Source organism: Bicyclus anynana, chromosome 7 (assembly GCF_947172395.1).
Source record: "Bicyclus anynana chromosome 7, ilBicAnyn1.1, whole genome shotgun sequence".
NCBI classification, from domain to species: domain Eukaryota; kingdom Metazoa; phylum Arthropoda; class Insecta; order Lepidoptera; family Nymphalidae; genus Bicyclus; species Bicyclus anynana.
In genome coordinates this window covers 160370-180922 of record NC_069089.1, presented here as the reverse complement: position 1 = coordinate 180922, position 20553 = coordinate 160370, and the positions used below count along the sequence as shown (strand labels likewise).

The 20553-nt window shown below is 43.2% G+C and overlaps 1 protein-coding gene across 1 annotated transcript in view; it reads right to left on the bottom strand.

The window, feature by feature from the left end:
* Positions 1–166: 166 nt before the first annotated feature.
* The window catches only part of LOC112045057 (5'-3' exoribonuclease 1), a 30708-nt gene continuing 10321 nt past the window's right edge, over positions 167–20553 (bottom strand). The window contains exons 13-29 of the mRNA XM_052882386.1: positions 20003–20114; positions 19336–19514; positions 18829–18998; positions 18547–18693; positions 17247–17314; positions 16557–16772; positions 14074–14309; positions 13225–13484; positions 12336–12479; positions 11616–11691; positions 10892–10966; positions 10272–10336; positions 9487–9529; positions 8284–8529; positions 7085–7176; positions 4383–4482; positions 167–3704 (exon numbers count right to left, since the gene is read on the bottom strand). Of these exons, the coding sequence (XP_052738346.1) occupies positions 3621–3704; positions 4383–4482; positions 7085–7176; positions 8284–8529; positions 9487–9529; positions 10272–10336; positions 10892–10966; positions 11616–11691; positions 12336–12479; positions 13225–13484; positions 14074–14309; positions 16557–16772; positions 17247–17314; positions 18547–18693; positions 18829–18998; positions 19336–19514; positions 20003–20114 (2313 nt within the window). The 3' untranslated portion in view covers positions 167–3620. The remainder of the gene's footprint in view (positions 3705–4382; positions 4483–7084; positions 7177–8283; positions 8530–9486; positions 9530–10271; positions 10337–10891; positions 10967–11615; positions 11692–12335; positions 12480–13224; positions 13485–14073; positions 14310–16556; positions 16773–17246; positions 17315–18546; positions 18694–18828; positions 18999–19335; positions 19515–20002; positions 20115–20553) is intronic.

Below are 20553 nucleotides of genomic sequence, written 5' to 3'. Positions count from 1 at the left end.
GAGATTCTTGGCTAAAATTGATTTTTTATCGGAGTAGAGGGGGGAGTACATGGAAATTAAAAAAAACTACTGTACGTAGGTACTAATTATATTTTATTGCCACAGATAATAAATAACACAGATGCTGATACACATTTGATTTTGTTTTCGTTTTTTTAAACATGACTTATTTATTGATTCCACATCGACGAAAAAGTAAACGGCCATTTTAAGAGGGAAACAAGATTATTTTGTAAAGATAGATAGATTTTATATAGTTAAATAAAACAAACATTATTATTTGTATTGCGTAATCATTAAGATCATTAAGTACCAATCAATAAAACTTTTCTTGCGTATTAGTTCTGAATAACAGTTTTCATAGTTCTCTGCCGAAATTTATATTTCTGCTGGTTTTGTTTGTAGCAGAATATAAAATAAATATTTACTATACCAGCGGTTAATCCAAATGCGTTTTAAGACTGCTCCATATAAACGATCGAGACGAGCAAGTAAATGTAAATAGATCGTGTGGTTGGTAAACGTCATAACACCGACACGTAGGAGCTCCTCAACAACAGCATATCTATAGCTGCGCGGTAAAGATACACGTTAATATTTTAATTAACAACGGTTCTAATGCAAATGGTTATAAATATTAAGAATGATGAATACCAAGGCAACAGAAACGTGCAGACTGTATAGATCTAGTGCCGGTGGTTTGCCGGTGTTTGTTTCTAGATCTGATGTTTGCATCATGGACTTGATACAATATCAACGCATTGTGTGCCGCACCTGCGTTGCTATGACGTAGTCTCAACAATGGATCGAAACACTGTGCGTCATAGCAACGCGATAATGTGGGATACTATTTAGAATATATGGAAAACGACGCAGCGTCAAAACGTAACGCAACGTGTTTATTGGACAATGGACACTAGACCGATTGTGGGGCAGTTGTCTACTTGAGGAAGTCTCTTTGGATGTAGTAGTAAGTTGCCAGTGCGTGAGGGCACACTAGCGGATGCGTTGAATGTGAACATTCTGTGAAGTGTTCACACAAACTGAACAGTTCCTACAGGCGAGACGTATAAACGAGTCCTCGTCCACGTAGTACCGAAGCACGACAAAGGAGCGGATGGCGACGTGCGCGCGTTCATTTAATTAAAACAATACTGTAACGCGGCATAAAATCCCGTTTACCAACTATCCGTTAGCTCGATACCCGCTCGTACGCAAATGATATTTTCAGAACAAGTTTCCGTTTTGCGAACGCTCCTTCAGTAGCACACACACAAGCACGCAGCCCAACGCTACTACTACTATTACAACCAAATACAAAGTGTTTCCCGAAAAACAATTATCTATAATCAAATTCTTGTAGAATTTACTATCTATCAAACACTAACATGTATTGTTTGTTTTTCTTTTACAAACAATAAATACATGTTGGCTGCTTGGTCAAAATCATAATAAAAATTGTAAAAATGTTAATGCTTTAACTATAAGATGATTGTAGAGTGATCTTTATTTAATTTAAACAATTTCTAAATTGTGTGAGACACAGTTTTAGCAACAACAAAGCGAAGTGCAATTTCAACAGGTTCATATCGAAGGACGCCTATCACGTAACCTGCTCTGCTTTGCGTCGACACGTCAAATGTATAAAATAAGCATTTTCTTACATAAAGGAACTTGGATCGTACGTCTAACTCACAATACGCGCTATGTTCAAAATAATCGTCACATTATATTTACAAAATGTACAAATGTGTTATTCTAAAAAATATTTTATTTATTACGAGTAATTAAATTTATTAAAATGTTTGGCACTAATTGATAAAACATGTTTTTTATGATATTAAAATTGAATTGATTTAATAACAGGTAATTTTTAAACGTAAATATGTAATAAGTACATAAAACTTGAATTAATCATTAAGGTATAGTATAAGTGTATCAAGAAGAATAAAAGTAGAATTGATCGCTTTGAGAACGTTCGCAATCCGCTAGTGCGATAGCTCTGTTAAGTACAGGTAGCTAGGTACTCGTTTTTAAACTACGTCGGGCAAAAAAAAACAATAATATTCTAATATTCAAGATGAGATCAGCTGCTTTTAAGTTTTGAGGAGACGACCAATATCTTTACATATTTACATTTAAGTAATTTTAATTTTATTGCAAAACTTAAGTTATGCTCAACTAGTGCCAAATTAACGTCCACAGCCTCCTCACACGAGGCCGTCGACAGACGCCAGTGTGATGATGCTGTAATGTGGTACACAAACTGATCAGTTACTATAGACTACAGTTGACACTGTAGCATGGCGCGGGTGACAGTTGCTTTATGACGTTCATACTACGTACGATTATCGTGAATCGCGGCAAACTTTCAAGAGTGAAATGAATGATCACCCGCACCATCCTACAGCGCACGAGCTATAACCGCATGAGTGTTCACCCGCGTGTGCACGCTGTGACGACAGAGCGGAGCTAAGAAGGCTCATTTCCCTCGCCTCTGGACCGTGCGGGCGAAGACTCGGATGTCAAATCAACCAAATTCACTGACTGCTACTACTTCACTTTTTAAATGATTTTTATTTTGACAAGATTTCGTACTTCATAGTTATTTTGAGAAATAATTTCCCAGCGCACACATGGCCTGCAGACGCATCCACCGTCCGCCTGCTGACCTTTAGTGTGAACCTTCCATATGCTATTTGATTTTCCTTATTCAACTGAATCATGAAACTTAGTATTTATATCAATGCTTAACATAAACGTATCTACAACAGTAGAAACGATTAAATTGGTTCTGTCTTTTCATCGCATGTACATCACAAAGTTTTATTTACATTGAATATATTTATATACCAAGTTTCGTTACCTTGTTTCGATCTTATTTTATTAAGTATCGCACCTTCGTGGTACAATGTATATGAACAAGAAATATATTTTCCTACACCAATGATGTGGCATTCATACAATTTCACTAACTACACTTAGTAAACGTTCTGTTGTATAAATATAATTTTATATGTGTTTGTCACTGATGATGTGTATGATTAGGGTTGCCAACCGCACTGTTTAAGTAATATTTAAAAATTATAATTTTAAAAAAATTATGTACGCTTGAACAACACCTGAGGTAGACGTGTGTATCGTTTACCTTGTTTAGTTTAGGAGTTCATATTCCATTTTACGACTACAACATCAGATCAGCCGTACGGAACATGTTACATTATTGTCACTGAAGATAAGCAAGTATGACCACACATTCAGTATCCAACATTAACCCACACATAGCTAACGACAAATTAAATAAAAGCCTGTAATTAGTTACTGTAAAACATAACAAAAAGAAAGGATTCCTAGGATACTATCACCTTAATGTAATATCACCTTAGGTAATGTAAGCATTAAAATCTAAAATCATTTCAAAGTTATGATGAAATTAAAACTCGCATATGTACATAAATAAATTGTCGCGCTTTTTAAGTTCTTTAAATTTAAATTTTCCAGAAGTAATTTTTGCAGTTTAATAAAAATATACACTATTTGACTATGTTATAAACAGTAGGTGGCAACCCTGAGTATAATGTACATTAATTTAATCTCTGAGGTCACGGTACTCTTAGACACTAGTCCATCTGGAAGGGCAGGTTGGCTGCGATTCTGGTTTTCTTCTTTCTTTGCGGCCTCGCCGTCGTCTGCTGCTGCTGGATCTGAACACAAAGAGATTTATAATACTAGGAGGAGCTTTGAATGACTAGCAGTAGAACAGACCAGAAACAATTTGTAAAAATAATCTATACTAATATTATAATCTATACTAATATTATAAAGCTGAAGAGTGTTTGTTTGTTTGTTTGATTGAACGCGCTAATCTCTGGAACTACTGGTCCGATTTGAAAAATTCTTTCAGTGTTAGATAGCCCATTTATCTAGGAAAGCTATAGGCTATATATTATCCCCGTATTCCTACGGGAACTGGAACCACGCGAGTGAAACCGCGCGACGTCAGCTAGTAAAATCCTAAATTGATCTATAGTTTGATATTAATTGGCACTGCAACGCGTATTATTTTTCGATAAATGTGACGGGTAATTTCGTAATTAATTGAAGGAGCGTCAGCAAAACATATACCATACTTGTTGGTTGGTTAGCGACCACTTTTTTGGTTAACTAATTTCGATAGCACAGCGTCGTCAACGGATTCGCTCCAAATAAATTAACGATACAGTTCTGCTGTGATGTTCCTTTAGTTTACATTTACGCATACAAACGCGACGCATCGTAAAAAATTAGACACATTCTACTCTCATTGGTCAAGCCGATTTCAAGTTTAAGTAAGACATAGGAAGACTAAAAAAAATTTCTTATAAGTAAGAAGATGTACTCACTGGTTGTGGCGGGCGCGCCAGGATCTGCACCGGCGCGGGGGGCGGCGCCGGCGTCGCCTCCACATCTCTGCGAGAGGAGGAGCCGCTGGAGCTCTGCCGCCTGCAGCAACACAGATCAGTTTACATCTCTTTCATATTGTTCAAGTTGTAGTCTGACTAGAAATATATAAATCCCTGGATCCCCAATTCAGGGTTTATTAGCCATCCATGCACATTGGAACAAATTTGTTCTTTTTTTTTAAAAACATGGCGAGGTTTATGTTAGGACGTTTCATAGGAGGAACCTCTTATGAGTGGCAATATGTCGGAAAGCCACAAAGAAAACAAGGACAAAGTAATTTTTACTACAACATTGTTGTAAATATGTGATCCCAAATGTTCATTTCGGTTCATTAAGATTTTGGCTGAGAACCTTGTGATTTATTCACGAGGACTCAGTCGGAGATAAACAGTCACATAATAATACTATGACATCACACGTTTCTTAGAATGCACTTGACTCACTATCGCAACGTGATTTCGCTATCTAAATCTTTGCCTTTGCAGTAGCTTACACTTCATAAAAACAAAATAAGACTACTTAAAGAATGTTGAGAGTTCTACACTATCTCGCGTGTAGGTATATCTGCCAGGTAAACTGGAACGTTAAGTTTGAAATAAAGTCAAAATGCTTTGTCGATAATACCTATCAAGTAAAATATTACCGCAATTATTTTGTCGAGGACATGTTCTCCATTTAGTCAGAAGTCGGGAGTTGCTCGTCACGAACCAAGTACGTGAACGACGTCCCTGGCGTCAGGCGCTGTAGCAACACTTTACAATCTAGAGTGCTTCTAACACTTGTTATCGATAAATCGGCGTGACAGCGCGCAATCACCGCGCTCGACACCCGATCGATGAAGCATCAATAGCTTCATTTAAACCGATAAGACCATAACTTTCCGTTCATTACGTTTGTAAACAGATTAACGCTAATTCATATATTACAATAATCAATACCCCTTTGATTCAGTAGTTGATCATCATCAAGATGATGAATGGATCAAAGGAGTAATGATCTGGTCAGATCATTAGGACCTGGGTCTAGTGCTGAGTCAGGCTAATATATTAGACTTAGACCGTACGGTTCAAACCTCTGTTATGGAAAAAAGGAGGCTTCTACCCTTTGCAGTGCTTTACACACCAATGATGTCGGCGATGAATTACTATTATAACTAAAAAAAATAATTCTTCTTCGTTGGTCGTCGCTAAAATGGTCGTCATGCTCGGCTTTGGGTTGCAAAACATATCGGGGTTTTCTTGCTTTCAAGAAATTGTCAGCTATCTGATCGGAGTTGGAAAGTCGGCAGTGGAACAACCTTTGTGCCTCAGAGAGACTGTATAATTTACAGAATTGATCACTGTTATTAGCATTTGATCCGTAAGAGCCCTCGCCAACCATGACTGGCCACGCTTCAATTCCTCTCTTACAGGAGGGAGGAGGTTTATGAATTAGCCTGTAGTGCGACTACAAAATAACGTGATGATCAAAGGTAATAAATACTATGATAGTTAAAACATTCTAATTTTTCGCTTTGCTTGTGTAAATTTTAGAAACATTCGCTTCGCAATTGCAGGAAAATAACAATTTTTTCATCTAGCATAACAAATGCTGTGTTACCACTGTTATTCACTGTGTTATTTTTATAATGTCAAGATAGCTAATTTTATCATATATTGTACATTGTGCATTTATTTATTAACTACATATAAATACTTATGTAATTAATTAAAACACCGAGACATTGGAAAATTCCCAGAAAACGCTCGTCACACAAATATTTTTCAGTTGTGGGAGTCGAACCCACGGCCGTGGGTGCAGAAAGCAGGGTCACTAACTATTACTAAGGTTTAAAAGAGGAGAGTTATTGGCGTGTCTGGGTTGCGTATCTGATGGTACTAGTCGGTTTTGCAGAGAATAGGACAACAAATTCATCATCATTTGATTGGTCACTTCCAAGTGGACATAGTCGGATTTGTTCACTTTGCATTAAAAGTATTTGAGTTTCAGTTTATAATAACGCCGGCTTGGCCAACAAGGCCTTCACCATAAGTGTCCCACCGGAGGCGCGCTGGGGAAACCCTGCACAAACACTTGAACACTATAATCCTTGCCTCGAGTGGTTTAAACTAAGCCTCGTCAGGGTTGCCACTTCATTTACTTGCCTTGAATACAATAATTACACATTTTTTATGTCCCTTATCGCCCATTGATTAGACATGAAAAAGTATCATATCGACACTATTTATAAATTGTCATTTAGTTTGTCTGGTTCTTATGTGATCAATTATCAGAAACTATAATATATTTTTTTTCTGATGTTAGATTGAATTCAAATTGAATACACTTGCGTGTCTCAGGTTACTGGGGTCCCGTGGAGCTGGTCATATTATGAAGTCAGTAAATGGTCATAGAACTGTTAAATTGAACAAGCTAAGTCAATGTCCATCGATTTTGGGCTTATTTTTCTTGGTAATACATACTCAATCGGATATGCCACAGCGTACCGCCAAGCTCAAGCAAACGCTAGCCAATATATTTTACATGAACTATTTAGCGCAATTAATTATGGGGCATATCATAAACAAAAACTTGTATAAAGAGCATGCATGTTCAAAAAGTAGAAATGATTAAAATCACGTGTAGCACTCGTGTCACTCACCTCGCCTGCGCCTGCAGCGGAATGAAGGGATTGTTCAGCTTGTCTGCGCCCGGCTGGCTCGCCGCCGACTCCACAGGGTCGCTCGGCTGACTCTGCGGATACACACTGACTCACTGACTATGCTGATCATAGGCACAGGATCTATACGCCGGGCATAGCTAACAGTTGATTATTTACGGAACTAAATTGATAGAATTGTTATCATCATCAACATATCAGCCGATGGACGTCCACTGCAGGACATAGGCCTTTTTTAGGGACGTCTAAACATCACGGTACTTAGCCACCTGCATCCAGCGAATTCCTGCGATTTGCTTGATGTCACAAGTCCACCTGGTGGGGGTCGTCCAACACTGCGCTTTTTAGTGCGGGGTCGCCATTTCAGCACTTTGGGTCCCCAACGTCCATCGGCCCTTCAATGTGCTATTACCACTTCAGTTTCGCGACTCATTGAGCTATGTCGGTGACTTTGGTTCTTCTGCGGATCATTTTTGATTCGATCACGCAGAGATACGCCTAACATAGCTCGTTCCATCGCCCGCTGTGTGACTCTGAGCCTACTTATGATGCCCATAGTTAGCGAACAAGTCTCGGAACCATAGGTCAGCACTGGCCACCACCGGCAACACTGTTCGTAAACTTTTGTCTTCAGGCACTGAGGAATTTTGGACGAAAACATGTCGCGAAGTTTCCTGAATGCAGCCCAGCCGAGTTGGATTCGGCGGTTCACCTATTTCTCGAAATTTTACCTACCTAACTGGATCATATGTCCTAGGTATATGTATTCATCTACAATTTCTAGTGCAGAGTTCTCAATTATAACTGGTTGGAGCGATACATGATGCATTTTCGCTTTGTTCATTTTCAGGCTCACCTATTGAGAAACTCTGCTGAGGTTACTGAGCATGGTACTAAGTCGTCCAGTCTCTGCCATGATGACTACATCATCCGCGAACCGCAGTTGAGTGACGTCATGAACGTCGTGCCTGGAGAGCATGTAGAACTGTCGGTCTCGGTCATTGATTATTACCATCGTGATCATTATAAAATGAAAACATTAGCCTGTCAACCCACATTGGAGCGGTATGATGGGTCCAAATTCTGAATACCTATACGTAGTGAGTTTGGCTCTACAGTGAACAACTATTATCATAATAATATATAAATAATATAATGACATAGATGTGCTCGAAACTGACCTGCCCTTTAATCCACGCTGGTCCCAACGTCATGGCTTGGTTGACATTCGGTAGATGTTTAGGGAAAGTTTGGTTGCCAACATGCTGGTTGTTGAAACTGTTCTGGTTGGCAAAGTGAGTGCCGAAGCTGTTGGGCTGCTGGTTGCGCGGCGGGGGCTGGTGGCGCTGGTTGCGCGGGTGCGCGTGCGGGAAGGGCGCCGGCGGCGGTGCAGCGAACGTGGGGTAGGGCGGCATGGGCGGCTGGCTCTGGGGGACAATTGTTCTTGGTTTTTCTTCTCTTTTGTTTGTTAATTATTTTTGTTCTTAAATATTGTATTATGTAATAATAACCAGTGCACAGTAAAACCTACTGTGGTTTGTGTTGCACTATCTTTATTGTTAAAATAAGTAATTTTACAATTATTGTACCCTGAAGTAAATTTAAAAAATCAGTGTCTCAGGATCTTCGCTCAAAAACAAGGTTCTGTTATTCGGCGCATATATTATATAAACGTGTCGGCACAAGTGAGTCATTCGACAGGTCGGCTCGTGTCGCCATGAGCCGAGATAGTACGAAATGCTCCGTGAGTTAGGTGGGGAGTAGTGGTAAACCGCTCGGGCGGCTTAGCCTAATAATAATAAGGCTTCATGAATTATTTTGGTATAGGCGGGGAGAATGAACTGAGTGGAGAAGGGGAGTGTTAACTAGTTTTAAAAAACGTCTTTAACCCTACATCCTTCGGTCACGAGTCCGGGACTTCACTCAAGGTTCACTCTGCCATTCGAGGGTTTACTGGTAACATTCTTGGTGGGAATTAAACATTTGGTTTGGATAGGTGAGCCCGTTCTTGAGTTATAAAATTACAACGATAAATGGCATTGATTTTTATATATGTAAATACATAGAGATTATTTTAACGCAGATACCTGGTTCGAGGTCAGCTGAAAATCAGCGCTGTATGTCCAACAGTTGCTTGGAACATGCAGCACAATGCTGAGCTGGATCCTTTACTAAAGTGTGGCAAATGTGACATAGTGGTGTTGCTTAGACTTCTTTTGGTTTTCGACTTGCCCAAGTGGTTCGGGTGTCAGGCACTACAATAGTTTTAAGGTGTCAAGTGTAACTCAATTTTTAAAATAAATGTTTTTTTCTTTAATTCTGTTAATAAGATGTAGATGATGTTAGAACACGTATTCGCTCAGCTGCCGCCAGCGGTACCGTACCTGCGCCGCGCTGTCCTTGCTCTGCGCGCGCCAGTTCGGTGCTCTGCAACAGACACGTTGTTATAGCGTTTTCTTTTATTCTCTACAAATAAGCTCTTGATTACAATATCATCTAATGGTAAGTGATGATGCAATCTAAGATGGAAACGGAGGGATATCAACGTGTGCACAAACAACACTTACCCGGACAACAAATGCCAAAACGGGGGAACTGTGCTGCTTGAAATATAAACATTTAATTATATCACTTTTGTATTATATACAAAATATTATGTTATATGAACGCTGTATTCAATCTAGTTTAGCTTTTTTTGATGATTATGATAGCTCTCGACTGCGACCTCACGTGATGTCAAGTGACGATGCAGTCTTAGACGGAAGCCGCTAACTTGGAAGAGGTACAGTTTATTCTGCCCATAATTCATAATTCGTTATTTGCAAATTGTTAAATACAGATCTTAATATAATAAATGTTGGCATACAATTTGCTACAAAATAGCACGCAAATTTTAAAAATAACCTTGTTATAGCTTTTGCTCTTTTAGTTCAAGGTCATTTTTAATGTAACAGTTGAAAGGTCCAGCAAAATTCAAGGATATTTCTAATGTGACAGTTGAAAGGTCTATATATAAACTGTTATTTAGGGTAATGTTAAATTATTAATTAGTCAAACACTCGTACGTAAGCTAGATCGTAAAACAATAATGGGTATGAAGCACCAAATTGGTACTTTACAACAGAAAATATAATACTTTACAATAGAAACAAAATATAAGACATCTTACTTGGGTGTTGAAGTTTTTTGAGTATCGTTTTTGATGCGCCAACTGGAAGCGGGCTCGGGGAGACTCTGCGACTGACAACCACAACCACTTCAGTTGGTGTTCCGTACATCACAACACCGCCTACACTACCAGCCAGACTAGATGTGCACAGTTTACCGACAAACAAATTAGAATTTAAGGTAATATCGCGTGTCATTTCATCACTTCTTTATTTTAAATTACATATTGTTTTCTCATAAAATGTTATTTTAAATATATTAATTATATCAAATTGTTTTAAGCTTATCAATCAAAATTTTCATTATTAGTTATGAAATGACTAGCTATTTATACCCTCAATTCTAATTTGTTTGTTGATAAACAATTCACGTGAAATATGGCTTGAGCATAAATCTATAAAAATGCATAAAAGATGCCTAAGAATTTGTCTACACATTGTATGTTTACCAAAAATTAGGATATTGTAAATTGATTGATGATATTGTGTACTGTGTGCTAAAAACACACAGTTAATATTTTTTATTATATTGTATGAGACTGTTTGTCAAAAACTCAACACGAGGTGCTACTTGTATCTCAGTCAAACAAAAACTTGACACAAAATAATGAAATCCATTTACCTTGGTTTTACCATTGGAGTCGGGTTCAGTTTCGCTGATCTTCAGCAAGCTCTTCAGTAAACTCGTCGCGTTGTCCTGCGGACAACATTCGGCGATCATAATTCATATTTATTTATTTTCTCATTTATTTATCATTTTGTAATGAAGGTGATCAAAAGCTGCAAAATTAACTCCTGATCCGTTACAGAAGCTATTTTTGCTTGAAGGGAATTTTGTATTTTGCGGTATATGAAGTATGAGGAACTAAACCGCTTGGTAGATTGATATTGACGACATCGGGGTGTCGACATCTATGATGCCTGATGGTTCCATGACAGAATAATAATGAAAGAATTAAATGTATCTATCTATATTTCAGTGCATTTTGGTCGACTCGAAGATATACGGAGTGATATTTAAGTTATCTTACAAAACTATATATTATGTATTAACTATATATTATTTGTGCTTTAGACCACACGACTATAGACAAAATAAAAAGCACAGCGCCATCTACGAGCCTCAGACATTACTACATCGCAACAGGTTTTTGATGTCTACAAAAGGGATTGTTTTAAAGTTTTCCAAGAACACCATCTACTGAAATAACAAACTGTACAGCACGCATCTCAAGAACATCGCCCGATTACACTTTTGGTAACGCAAAGTGAGTAAAGAAGTTTAACTTCAACAATTAGTCATAACAGAAATATAGACAAGTAGTGAGATAGTACAAGACGCGCACCTGCTGCGGCCCGTTGGTGACGTTGTTGTGGTGCGCAGCGCGCGCCTCCGCCGGCGACGGGATCTCGCGCGGCGGGCTGCAACAGTGGCGGCGTTAGCGGTACATCCTACAGCACTGCAGACCTTTCTGCCGCACTCGTCAGTTGCATACACAAACGACCTGACGTAGACTAATCAGAGTGTGAACTGCAATGGAATACAGAGCGGTTGTCTGTTCATCTTTAATCCAAAGTCAGATTTTTCAGAATGGATTGACTTTACACGATTTTTACAGTTTAATACGAATACCACTTGTATTGTATAAGTGGTATTACTTTTTTCGTCTTCCTACAAGTTTTTATTGCTAAAAACTAATAACTCATAGAACATCCTACACTCGGTCCTCGTCTGCGTGGTGCTAGTTAATGAAAGGACGGATCACGCTGCCCGCTCGTTATCTTTTGATGTCATACTCTGCACCCTGTACCGCGCAGACGAGGAGTCAGTCACCTGTAGCTGGCGAAGGCCGAGTGGTGGCCGTCCTCGCGGCGCAGCACGGTGGGCCGGTACGTGAAGGGCTGAGTGTCGGCGCAGCTCACGGACCGCGCAGACGAGGAGTCAGTCACCTGTAGCTGGCGAAGGCCGAGTGGTGGCCGTCCTCGCGGCGCAGCACGGTGGGCCGGTACGTGAAGGGCTGAGTGTCGGCGCAGCTCACGGACCGCGCAGACGAGGAGTCAGTCACCTGTAGCTGGCGAAGGCCGAGTGGTGGCCGTCCTCGCGGCGCAGCACGGTGGGCCGGTACGTGAAGGGCTGAGTGTCGGCGCAGCTCACGGAGCCGCGCAGCTTGCGCCCGAACGATATGTTCAGCATGTTGGTGGGCAGCATCCTGGACACACCACCATATTATACTACTTGGCAGCGATGAATATCTTAGCAGAGAAAAACTTCAAACAAATCCCGGCACGTGTGACCCGGCCGGAATTTGCTCGAAGTTTTTCTGTGCTCAGATATTGTGACCCGGGTCCTCAGCTAAATTTGGTAGGATTTTGCTAGAGCAGCTTTGGATACCCGTTATGATTACCCGGTATTTTTTTGACAGAGTATGTATTATCATATTCACATATATATCGTAATAAATAGTAAAAAGGCACAATGCCCACTGTTACAGGAACATTTGCCTGTAGTAATGGCAAAAACAGACTCCGGCGGGTATCGGTATCGGGTACTCGGCGGATACTGGCAGCATTTTGTAGAAAATCACACTCCGCATTTCAGCTAGTAGCTACAAGACACGCAGTGGCTCGGAAGCTCCGTTGACGGGACAAACACAGACGGACATCGCGCCCCATAGTTAAGGGCATCAACTGTTCGCGCAAAGCAAGATTAGAAATTTGCGAGCTTTTGATCTTATGATTAAATAATCATTGATCTTATGATTTGCGTCAACGATCAAAAACCACCGAACGTTAAGATGATGTCAGTATTTTGTATTGTGCTTAAAGTTTGCTGTTCCAATCGCCGCCTGGCGGAGTGTCTTAGACCCGCGAAACTGTTGTACACCTCCTGTAACCTTCCTGTGGTTAGCCAGGGAGAGCACACGGCCGATACAATAAGTGACATATAAAGCTCACCTATAAAACCTCGTCTCCTCGAACAGGTCCTCGCTCTGCGCGCCGTCGAAGGGCTCGTCGAACATGACCTGGTAGGAGGGCTGCGCGTTCATCTTGTCGGACAGGCGCACCGTGTTGCCGTCGGCCGGCGCGTACACGGCCGTCACCGTGCCCTTGGCGCCCAGCGGTGCCGTGATGCTGCGCGCCACGCACACCACGCGGTCGTACATCTTGAAGTCGGCCTTCGGGTCCGGCTGGATGTTGCCTTCGTGCAGCTCCGGCTGGAAGTGAACGGGGGCTTTAGTACTGCAGCCGCTGTACGGCACGCGCGTCTCCTCACCTTGTAGACTCCACTTGACGTGCAGCGTGACGCTCTTCTCCTGCTGCTGCAGCCGGTCGAGCTGCTGGCGCAGGTCGCTGCACGGCACGCGCATCTCCTCACCTTGTAGAGCAGGTTCCACTTGACGTGCAGCGTGACGCTCTTCTCCTGCTGCTGCAGCCGGTCGAGCTGCTGGCGCAGGTCGCTGCACGGCACGCGCATCTCCTCACGTTGTAGAGCAGGTTCCACTTGACGTGCAGCGTGACGCTCTTCTCCTGCTGCTGCAGCCGGTCGAGCTGCTGGCGCAGGTCGCTGCACGGCACGCGCATCTCCTCACCTTGTAGAGCAGGTTCCACTTGACGTGCAGCGTGACGCTCTTCTCCTGCTGTTGCAGCCGGTCGAGCTGCTGGCGCAGGTCGCTGCACGGCACGCGCATCTCCTCACGTTGTAGAGCAGGTTCCACTTGACGTGCAGCGTGACGCTCTTCTCCTGCTGCTGCAGCCGGTCGAGCTGCTGGCGCAGGTCGCTGCACGGCACGCGCATCTCCTCACCTTGTAGAGCAGGTTCCACTTGACGTGCAGCGTGACGCTCTTCTCCTGCTGCTGCAGCCGGTCGAGCTGCTGGCGCAGGTTGCTGTACAGCACGCGCATCTCCTCGGGCTCCAGCGCGTCGGAGCCGCACTCGCGCCGCATCGCGTTGCTGTGCGGCTGCTTCTTGATCCATTTCACCACATCCTGGGGCTTGCCTTGGCTGAGGGTTTTATGGAATGGCATAAATGTAGGTACTTCTCTGGAGACTAAAATGCTAAATGCTTTATTAGCTTCACGGTCAAAGGGAAAGATTGAAATAGAGGTAGAAGTTTATAAAAAAATGTAAAATGCACAATCGCCAGTTACCCCACTTGGCCGGGCCACAGGTCGCTCTCGAAGAAGATGTCGTTGTTGAGCGAGCAGGCGAGCCTGTCGAACAGCTCGGGCGCGTGCAGCGCGTAGGCCGCCACCAGCTGCACGCAGCGCTCCGAGTACAGCCACGCGCCCGTCAGCGCGCAGCGCCGCGTGTAGCCCGACACCTCTTGGTTCTGCACACAGAACGAGTGCTTCTACTGGGAAAACCTTGCATCAGCAGACCTAAGCGCGCCATGTTTGCAGTTGTCTCATAAATTGTTATCTCTTTCGCCCTACCACGACGGTAACGAGAGTTTTTTTTTATTTCCCCAAGACAAACAAAGGCAAAATGAAACAAGAAGGACTTGAAAACACGATCGTTTTATTCGCTGTCTTGAGCCATAAAGCGATGATCTTTGTGTGGTTTGTGTTGTATTGTGATCTTGGAGCTAGCTGTATCCCGCCGCTTGGCGGATCGAGTCACTTGTAAGGCGAGAGGTTACATTCCACTGACACACATATGTGTCAGTGGAATGTAAACTTCACACATTTGACTCGCGCCTTCTTGTCTAAGGGTAGACCCGCATCCGCAAAACACTCCAGGTGAGTTTATTGAACTAGCAAGAAGTAAGAAGCCTCATTTCTCTCGACGGCATCTAAGCTGAGATAACAGAGCGTAGCGCTGTTTACGGCTTCTGGCATAGCTTCCCCCGTCACTTTGCTCATGGGCGCCAGGGTATACCAGGGGAAGCGAATTGGCAGAAACAAAGGGTTATAAGTTTGCTTAATTCGGTCTTCCGCCCGATACAGAAGAGCGAGGGTAGGACGACAGTGCGAGAGGTGTTACACCCGCACTGTAAATGAATGAATTAACAATGTTCTTCTTACACTCCTCCCTCTGTCGTCATCCCCGCAGCCTTAGACCGCGGCAGGCGAGAACTGGGGTAATGTTCCCACTGACCTTCTTGTTAAACTTGAGGTTGAGTCCGATGTTGACTTTGTTCTGTGTCTCGGTGGGCAGGTCGTTCCTCTCGCCCACCACTACCAGCACTGCGCCCGTGATGCGGGACAGCATCTGTGTGGACACACCTGCGCAATACAGAGGCTAAACGTCATCCTATCGTTTGACTTACAACGCTGCTCCAATGCAGGTTATTATTAAATTATCAAAATTAAATGGTAATGGCTGATGTCAATAATTGTATAAATAATGTTGTAGTCGCCTGCTCCCCTCTGCTCACGCCTCTGGACCGTGCAGACGAGGACTGAACTATGTGATTAGTCTTCAACTTTCATGTCCTACAAAGTAATATCCACGACATACATGTGGCTTGATGCTCGAAGTAAAACACTTTTAAAGGAACTCTCATTTATTATCACTCTGTATTTAACGCGTCTTTAGGTCTGCACATCTGAATACGTCATATTACCATTCTCTATCGTCTAGTTTTTAAACATGCATCCTTCTCGCTCTAATCTATCTACAATTCTACATAAAGATGTTTATTTGCCCTTGCGGCATGTGTAGGCCATGTGTAGGCCATGCGTGCGGTGGGTCCTGCACTGTCACCTTGATGCGGCTGAGCTCACCACCTGGAACACTCAGAGCACGTACCGCAGGCGGCGGCGGCGTGGTGGGCGGAGCGGTAGGGGCTGGCGGCGGCGTGCACGGTGGGCGTGGGCTCCACGCACTCCTGCACGGTCACCTTGATGCGGCCGCTGCGGATGGCGTCCGAGCTCACCACCTGGAACACGAGCTCGAGATATACTACGGAATCTACCGCAGCGCGGTCACCCTGTCACCACGCTCTGCAGCGCGTACTGTAACGATCACTCACAGTGGCCATGCAGCCGTAGTACTGTCCGTTGGTGAGCAGGAAGCAGTGGTCGCCGGGCGGGTACGCGTCGCGCGGCGTGAGGAACTTGGCGGGCGGGCGCGGGTGCGTGGCCACGGCGGCCACCACGCTCTGCAGCGCGTACTGTAACGATCACTCACAGTGGCCATGCAGCCGTAGTACTGTCCGTTGGTGAGCAGGAAGCAGTGGTCGCCGGGCGGGTACGCGTCGCGCGGCGTGAGGAACTTGGCGGGCGGGCGCGGGTGCGTGGCCACGGCGGCCACCACGCTCTGCAGCGCGTACTGTAACGATCACTCACAGTGGCCATGCAGCCGTAGTACTGTCCGTTGGTGAGCAGGAAGCAGTGGTCGCCGGGCGGGTACGCGTCGCGCGGCGTGAGGAACTTGGCGGGCGGGCGCGGGTGCGTGGCCACGGCGGCGACCACGCTCTGCAGCGCATAGCCGCACGCCACCTTGCACCACTCCTCCTCCAGCACCATCGATACGTTGTCTTGTATCGCGTACTTGTAGCCTGCGGACAGTGTGACGTCGTAAATTGTAAAAATTTCCAAAAATAGGCAAACTATATTTAAGGTATTTATTTAAACAATACAGTAGAACCTAGCTCATAAAAGGAGTAATTATCTATACTAATATTATAAAGAGGAAAAGATTTGATTGTTTGTTTGCATTGAAAAAAAATTTACTGTTGGGAAGGTACACTGTCCCCGGGTCCTATAGGCTATATTTTATCCCTTACACTTTGCCGCGTTTTTAGGCTACATTTATGCGTCCAATACAAGGAACCCCTAAGCTATTTTAAAAATGAGCTCAAGCAAATTAACACAAAATAAATTAATGAACTTTGACCTAGTTTCAGAAATGTTATTTAATACATACATACTATCTTCGATACACGTGACGGTGGCATTCCTTTTAACTCATGGTGATTGTACGTTTTTTTATATATAATAACACTATAAATGATGCGACACAAATGACCTACCTCTGAGGTTGACTGCATGAACAATAACGTTCACTTCGCCCAGCTCGATGCCGAGACGGTTCATGTTGCTGTAACAAATACATACTCTTATTCACTTGTAACAAATGAAAACAAAAACAGAAAAAACAAATTCGCTTATAAATTCTTATTTGCTTGCAAAAACGGAATTTACTTGGACTACTTTTTAACTGCAACAAAATCTTAAAAAATTCAAAATCAAAATCAAAATTCGTTTATTTTAAGTAGGCTCAATTTACAAACACTTTTGACACGTCAGTTGACTATTTGTAAAGATTCTACCACCGGTTCGGAAGGCAGGTTCTGCTGAGAAGATACCGGCAAGAAACTCAACAGTTGCTCTTTTGAAATGAAAAAGTCATACAGTATTTTAATTTACAATTGATAACAATTACAATTTCTTATAGTTTTACTTCCTGTGTGAAGGTGGAAGCTGATCCAATGGCCTCCAAGCACCTTTATCGTTAAGGAACTCATCAATAGTGTAGTAACCTCGACTAAGTAAATATTTTTTAACACATTGCTTAAAGTTGTGCATTGGCAAGTCCATCACAGTCTTGGGGATCTTGTTATAGAAGAGTACACCCAAACCTACAAAAGATTTTTAACTCTTTGGAGACGATACGCAGAAATAACTAATTTATGCCCGTGTCTAGTAAGACGTGGGTTTAAATCTCCTTTTCGTTTGTACAAATTAATATTTTGTCTTACATAGACTATACTGCTAAATATATACTGACAGGCTACTGGTAATATACCTATTTCTTTAAACTTTTGACGAAGGGATTTTAGTTTATATATTGCCCGAATTGCTCTTTTTTGAAGTACAAATATAGAATGTATATCGGCAGCCTTGCCCCACAACAAAATACCGTAAGACATTACGCTGTGGAAGTACGCAAAATAAACAAGCCTAGCTGTATCAACATCAGTAAACTGTCTTATTTCTCTCACTGCAAAAGCAGCTGAGCTAAATTTACCAGACAGTTTTTCTATATGAGCACCCCACTGAAGTTTACAATCCAAGGTCACCCCCAGGAAAACTGTGGAATTCTCCATTTTCAGTGTTTGACCATCGATCATTATAGATTTATCTATTTTTTATAACATTTGGTAATGAAAACTTAATAGATTTAGTTTTCTTTGCATTTAAAAGTAAATTATTTGCAGTGAACTAATGCGACACATGCAATATAAATTATAGCGATATCTTCCTTATAAATCCAGTAATGCTATGTATTACATTATTAATGTTATGTTCGATAATAAGACTAATGCTCACTGTTCGACGAGGGTGCAGCGCTCGGCCAGCCACTGCTTGTGCAGGTTGCCGGCGTTGGGCTCGCAGCTGACCGCGCCGCCGGCCGCGCTGTCGCCGTGCTGCTCCACGTGGTGCAGACGCTTCTTCTCGTTCGACACGGATATTATTCTGCCGAACAAAGCATACACTGTTGATGTGCTCTACGAGTCAGCTAATGAAAAGAAAACTGTGCGCTCCGCCACCAGCTCCAGCGGCGGGTCGGTGCTGTGCGCCGGCTGCGGCCGACGCTCGTGAGGTACGTACTTGGCGCGCGTGAGGTGCGGCCAGCCGACCCAGCACACCCTGCCCAGCAGCCGCTCCGCCACCAGCTCCAGCGGCGGGTCGGTGCTGTCCGTCGGCAGCAGCTCGATGATCATGCTCTCGTTGCGCGACGGCTGGTCGAACACTTTCACCTTCACTTTCTTTATGCTCGTCTGCAAACACGACGACGTTACAAGTACTATAACAATTTTGATCCCAGACTAAAACGGCTGTGCGTTAGACCACACGACTGAAGTAAAACTTCTCTCAAAAAGAAACAAAACAAGCGCCATCTATGAGCCTCAGTCATTCCTGCAAAGCGACTGATTCTCGAAGTGTACAAAAAGGGTTTGTTCCTCTTTACAAACGCCATCTACTAGTAGTTTAAAACAACAAACACATTTTCACAAAGCCGGCAGTGGCAGCACATATCTCAAAAGCCTCGCCCGATTACATTTTCCGTAACCAACATTATTTTCATCGTAATTTTTGCAAAACAAAATGAATGACCTTAAAGTCCATGTAGCGCATGGTGGGGAACCCGGGGAACACTATCTCCCGGTTGACGTTGGGCAGCATGCCGCGCACCAGCTGCTCGTCGCGCACGTCCAGCTCCGAGCGCCACACCGCCGTCTCCGTCGCGTGGTTCGCCGCTAGCGGCGGGAAGTACTGCGGCGCTGGGATCTGACCTTCGAACAAAAGGCATCCTTATGCAAAAATACTCAAGGTCAATAGTAACTTAAACATACTAAACTTAAAATTTTAAATTGCCTAAAAATGTCAACTAGAACTTGCTTTAAGGCAAACCGCTTGAATGAGTCACGCTCCACGCGCTACAGTAGTGCGAGGAGCGGCGGCAAGGCGGGTGACAAGACGCGCACTCGTCAAATCGTCAATGTCATTATACCAGGCACTCCAATATCGTAATCGCCGTCATACCCCTGACGAGGACTCATTTGTGTGTATTTGCCTCTTAGATTACTGATCATCTCTCTCCTCACATGTCCCTGTTACACAGGATCTGTATCCTCAATCAATCAACACCACTAAACGCCACATAACCTTCCGCCTTTTTGGATTATCCTTAGCATAGTTGCTAGTAAAAATTACCCATGGCGAAGCAGATATTATTCAACGATAACACGAAATGTCCGCTCAATCCTGTCAAGTTATATACCTAGATTTTCCGGTGTCCAATTGTAGACGAGCATAGGTCCGTGCGTGTTTCGCTTCAGCTCCTCTTCAGTGAGCCGCTGGTAGCACGGCGCCATCGCCGACAGCAAGTTTGTCTGCAACAAGTATACTTTACTGAAATGTGCTCCTCGGTTACACCCAGGTATATAGGACTACTGTGCGTGTATCAACACAAAATTATCCTACTTTTCCAGACCATAATCAATCTTTGTGCCAAAGTTAATCCAAATGCCAACATCCCCCGGCCTTTTTTGTAACAATTACTATTTCGAATTAGACGAGAGACCGACAGCTTGACATGCTGTCACTGATGTAACGAAATAAAAACCTTATATTCTAACACATACAAAATATAGTTTTGGTAAATCGCTAACAACATCTAGCAAGACAAAAAGGCTGGAACAATCCACAATAAAAGAGGTATAATTATGCGTGGTGCTCCTTAGTGCAGTTGAGGTCGGTCTCGAAGTGCTGCGGGTAGTAGTGCACGATGGGGACTCCGAAGTGCTGCGGGTAGTAGTGGCACGATGGGGA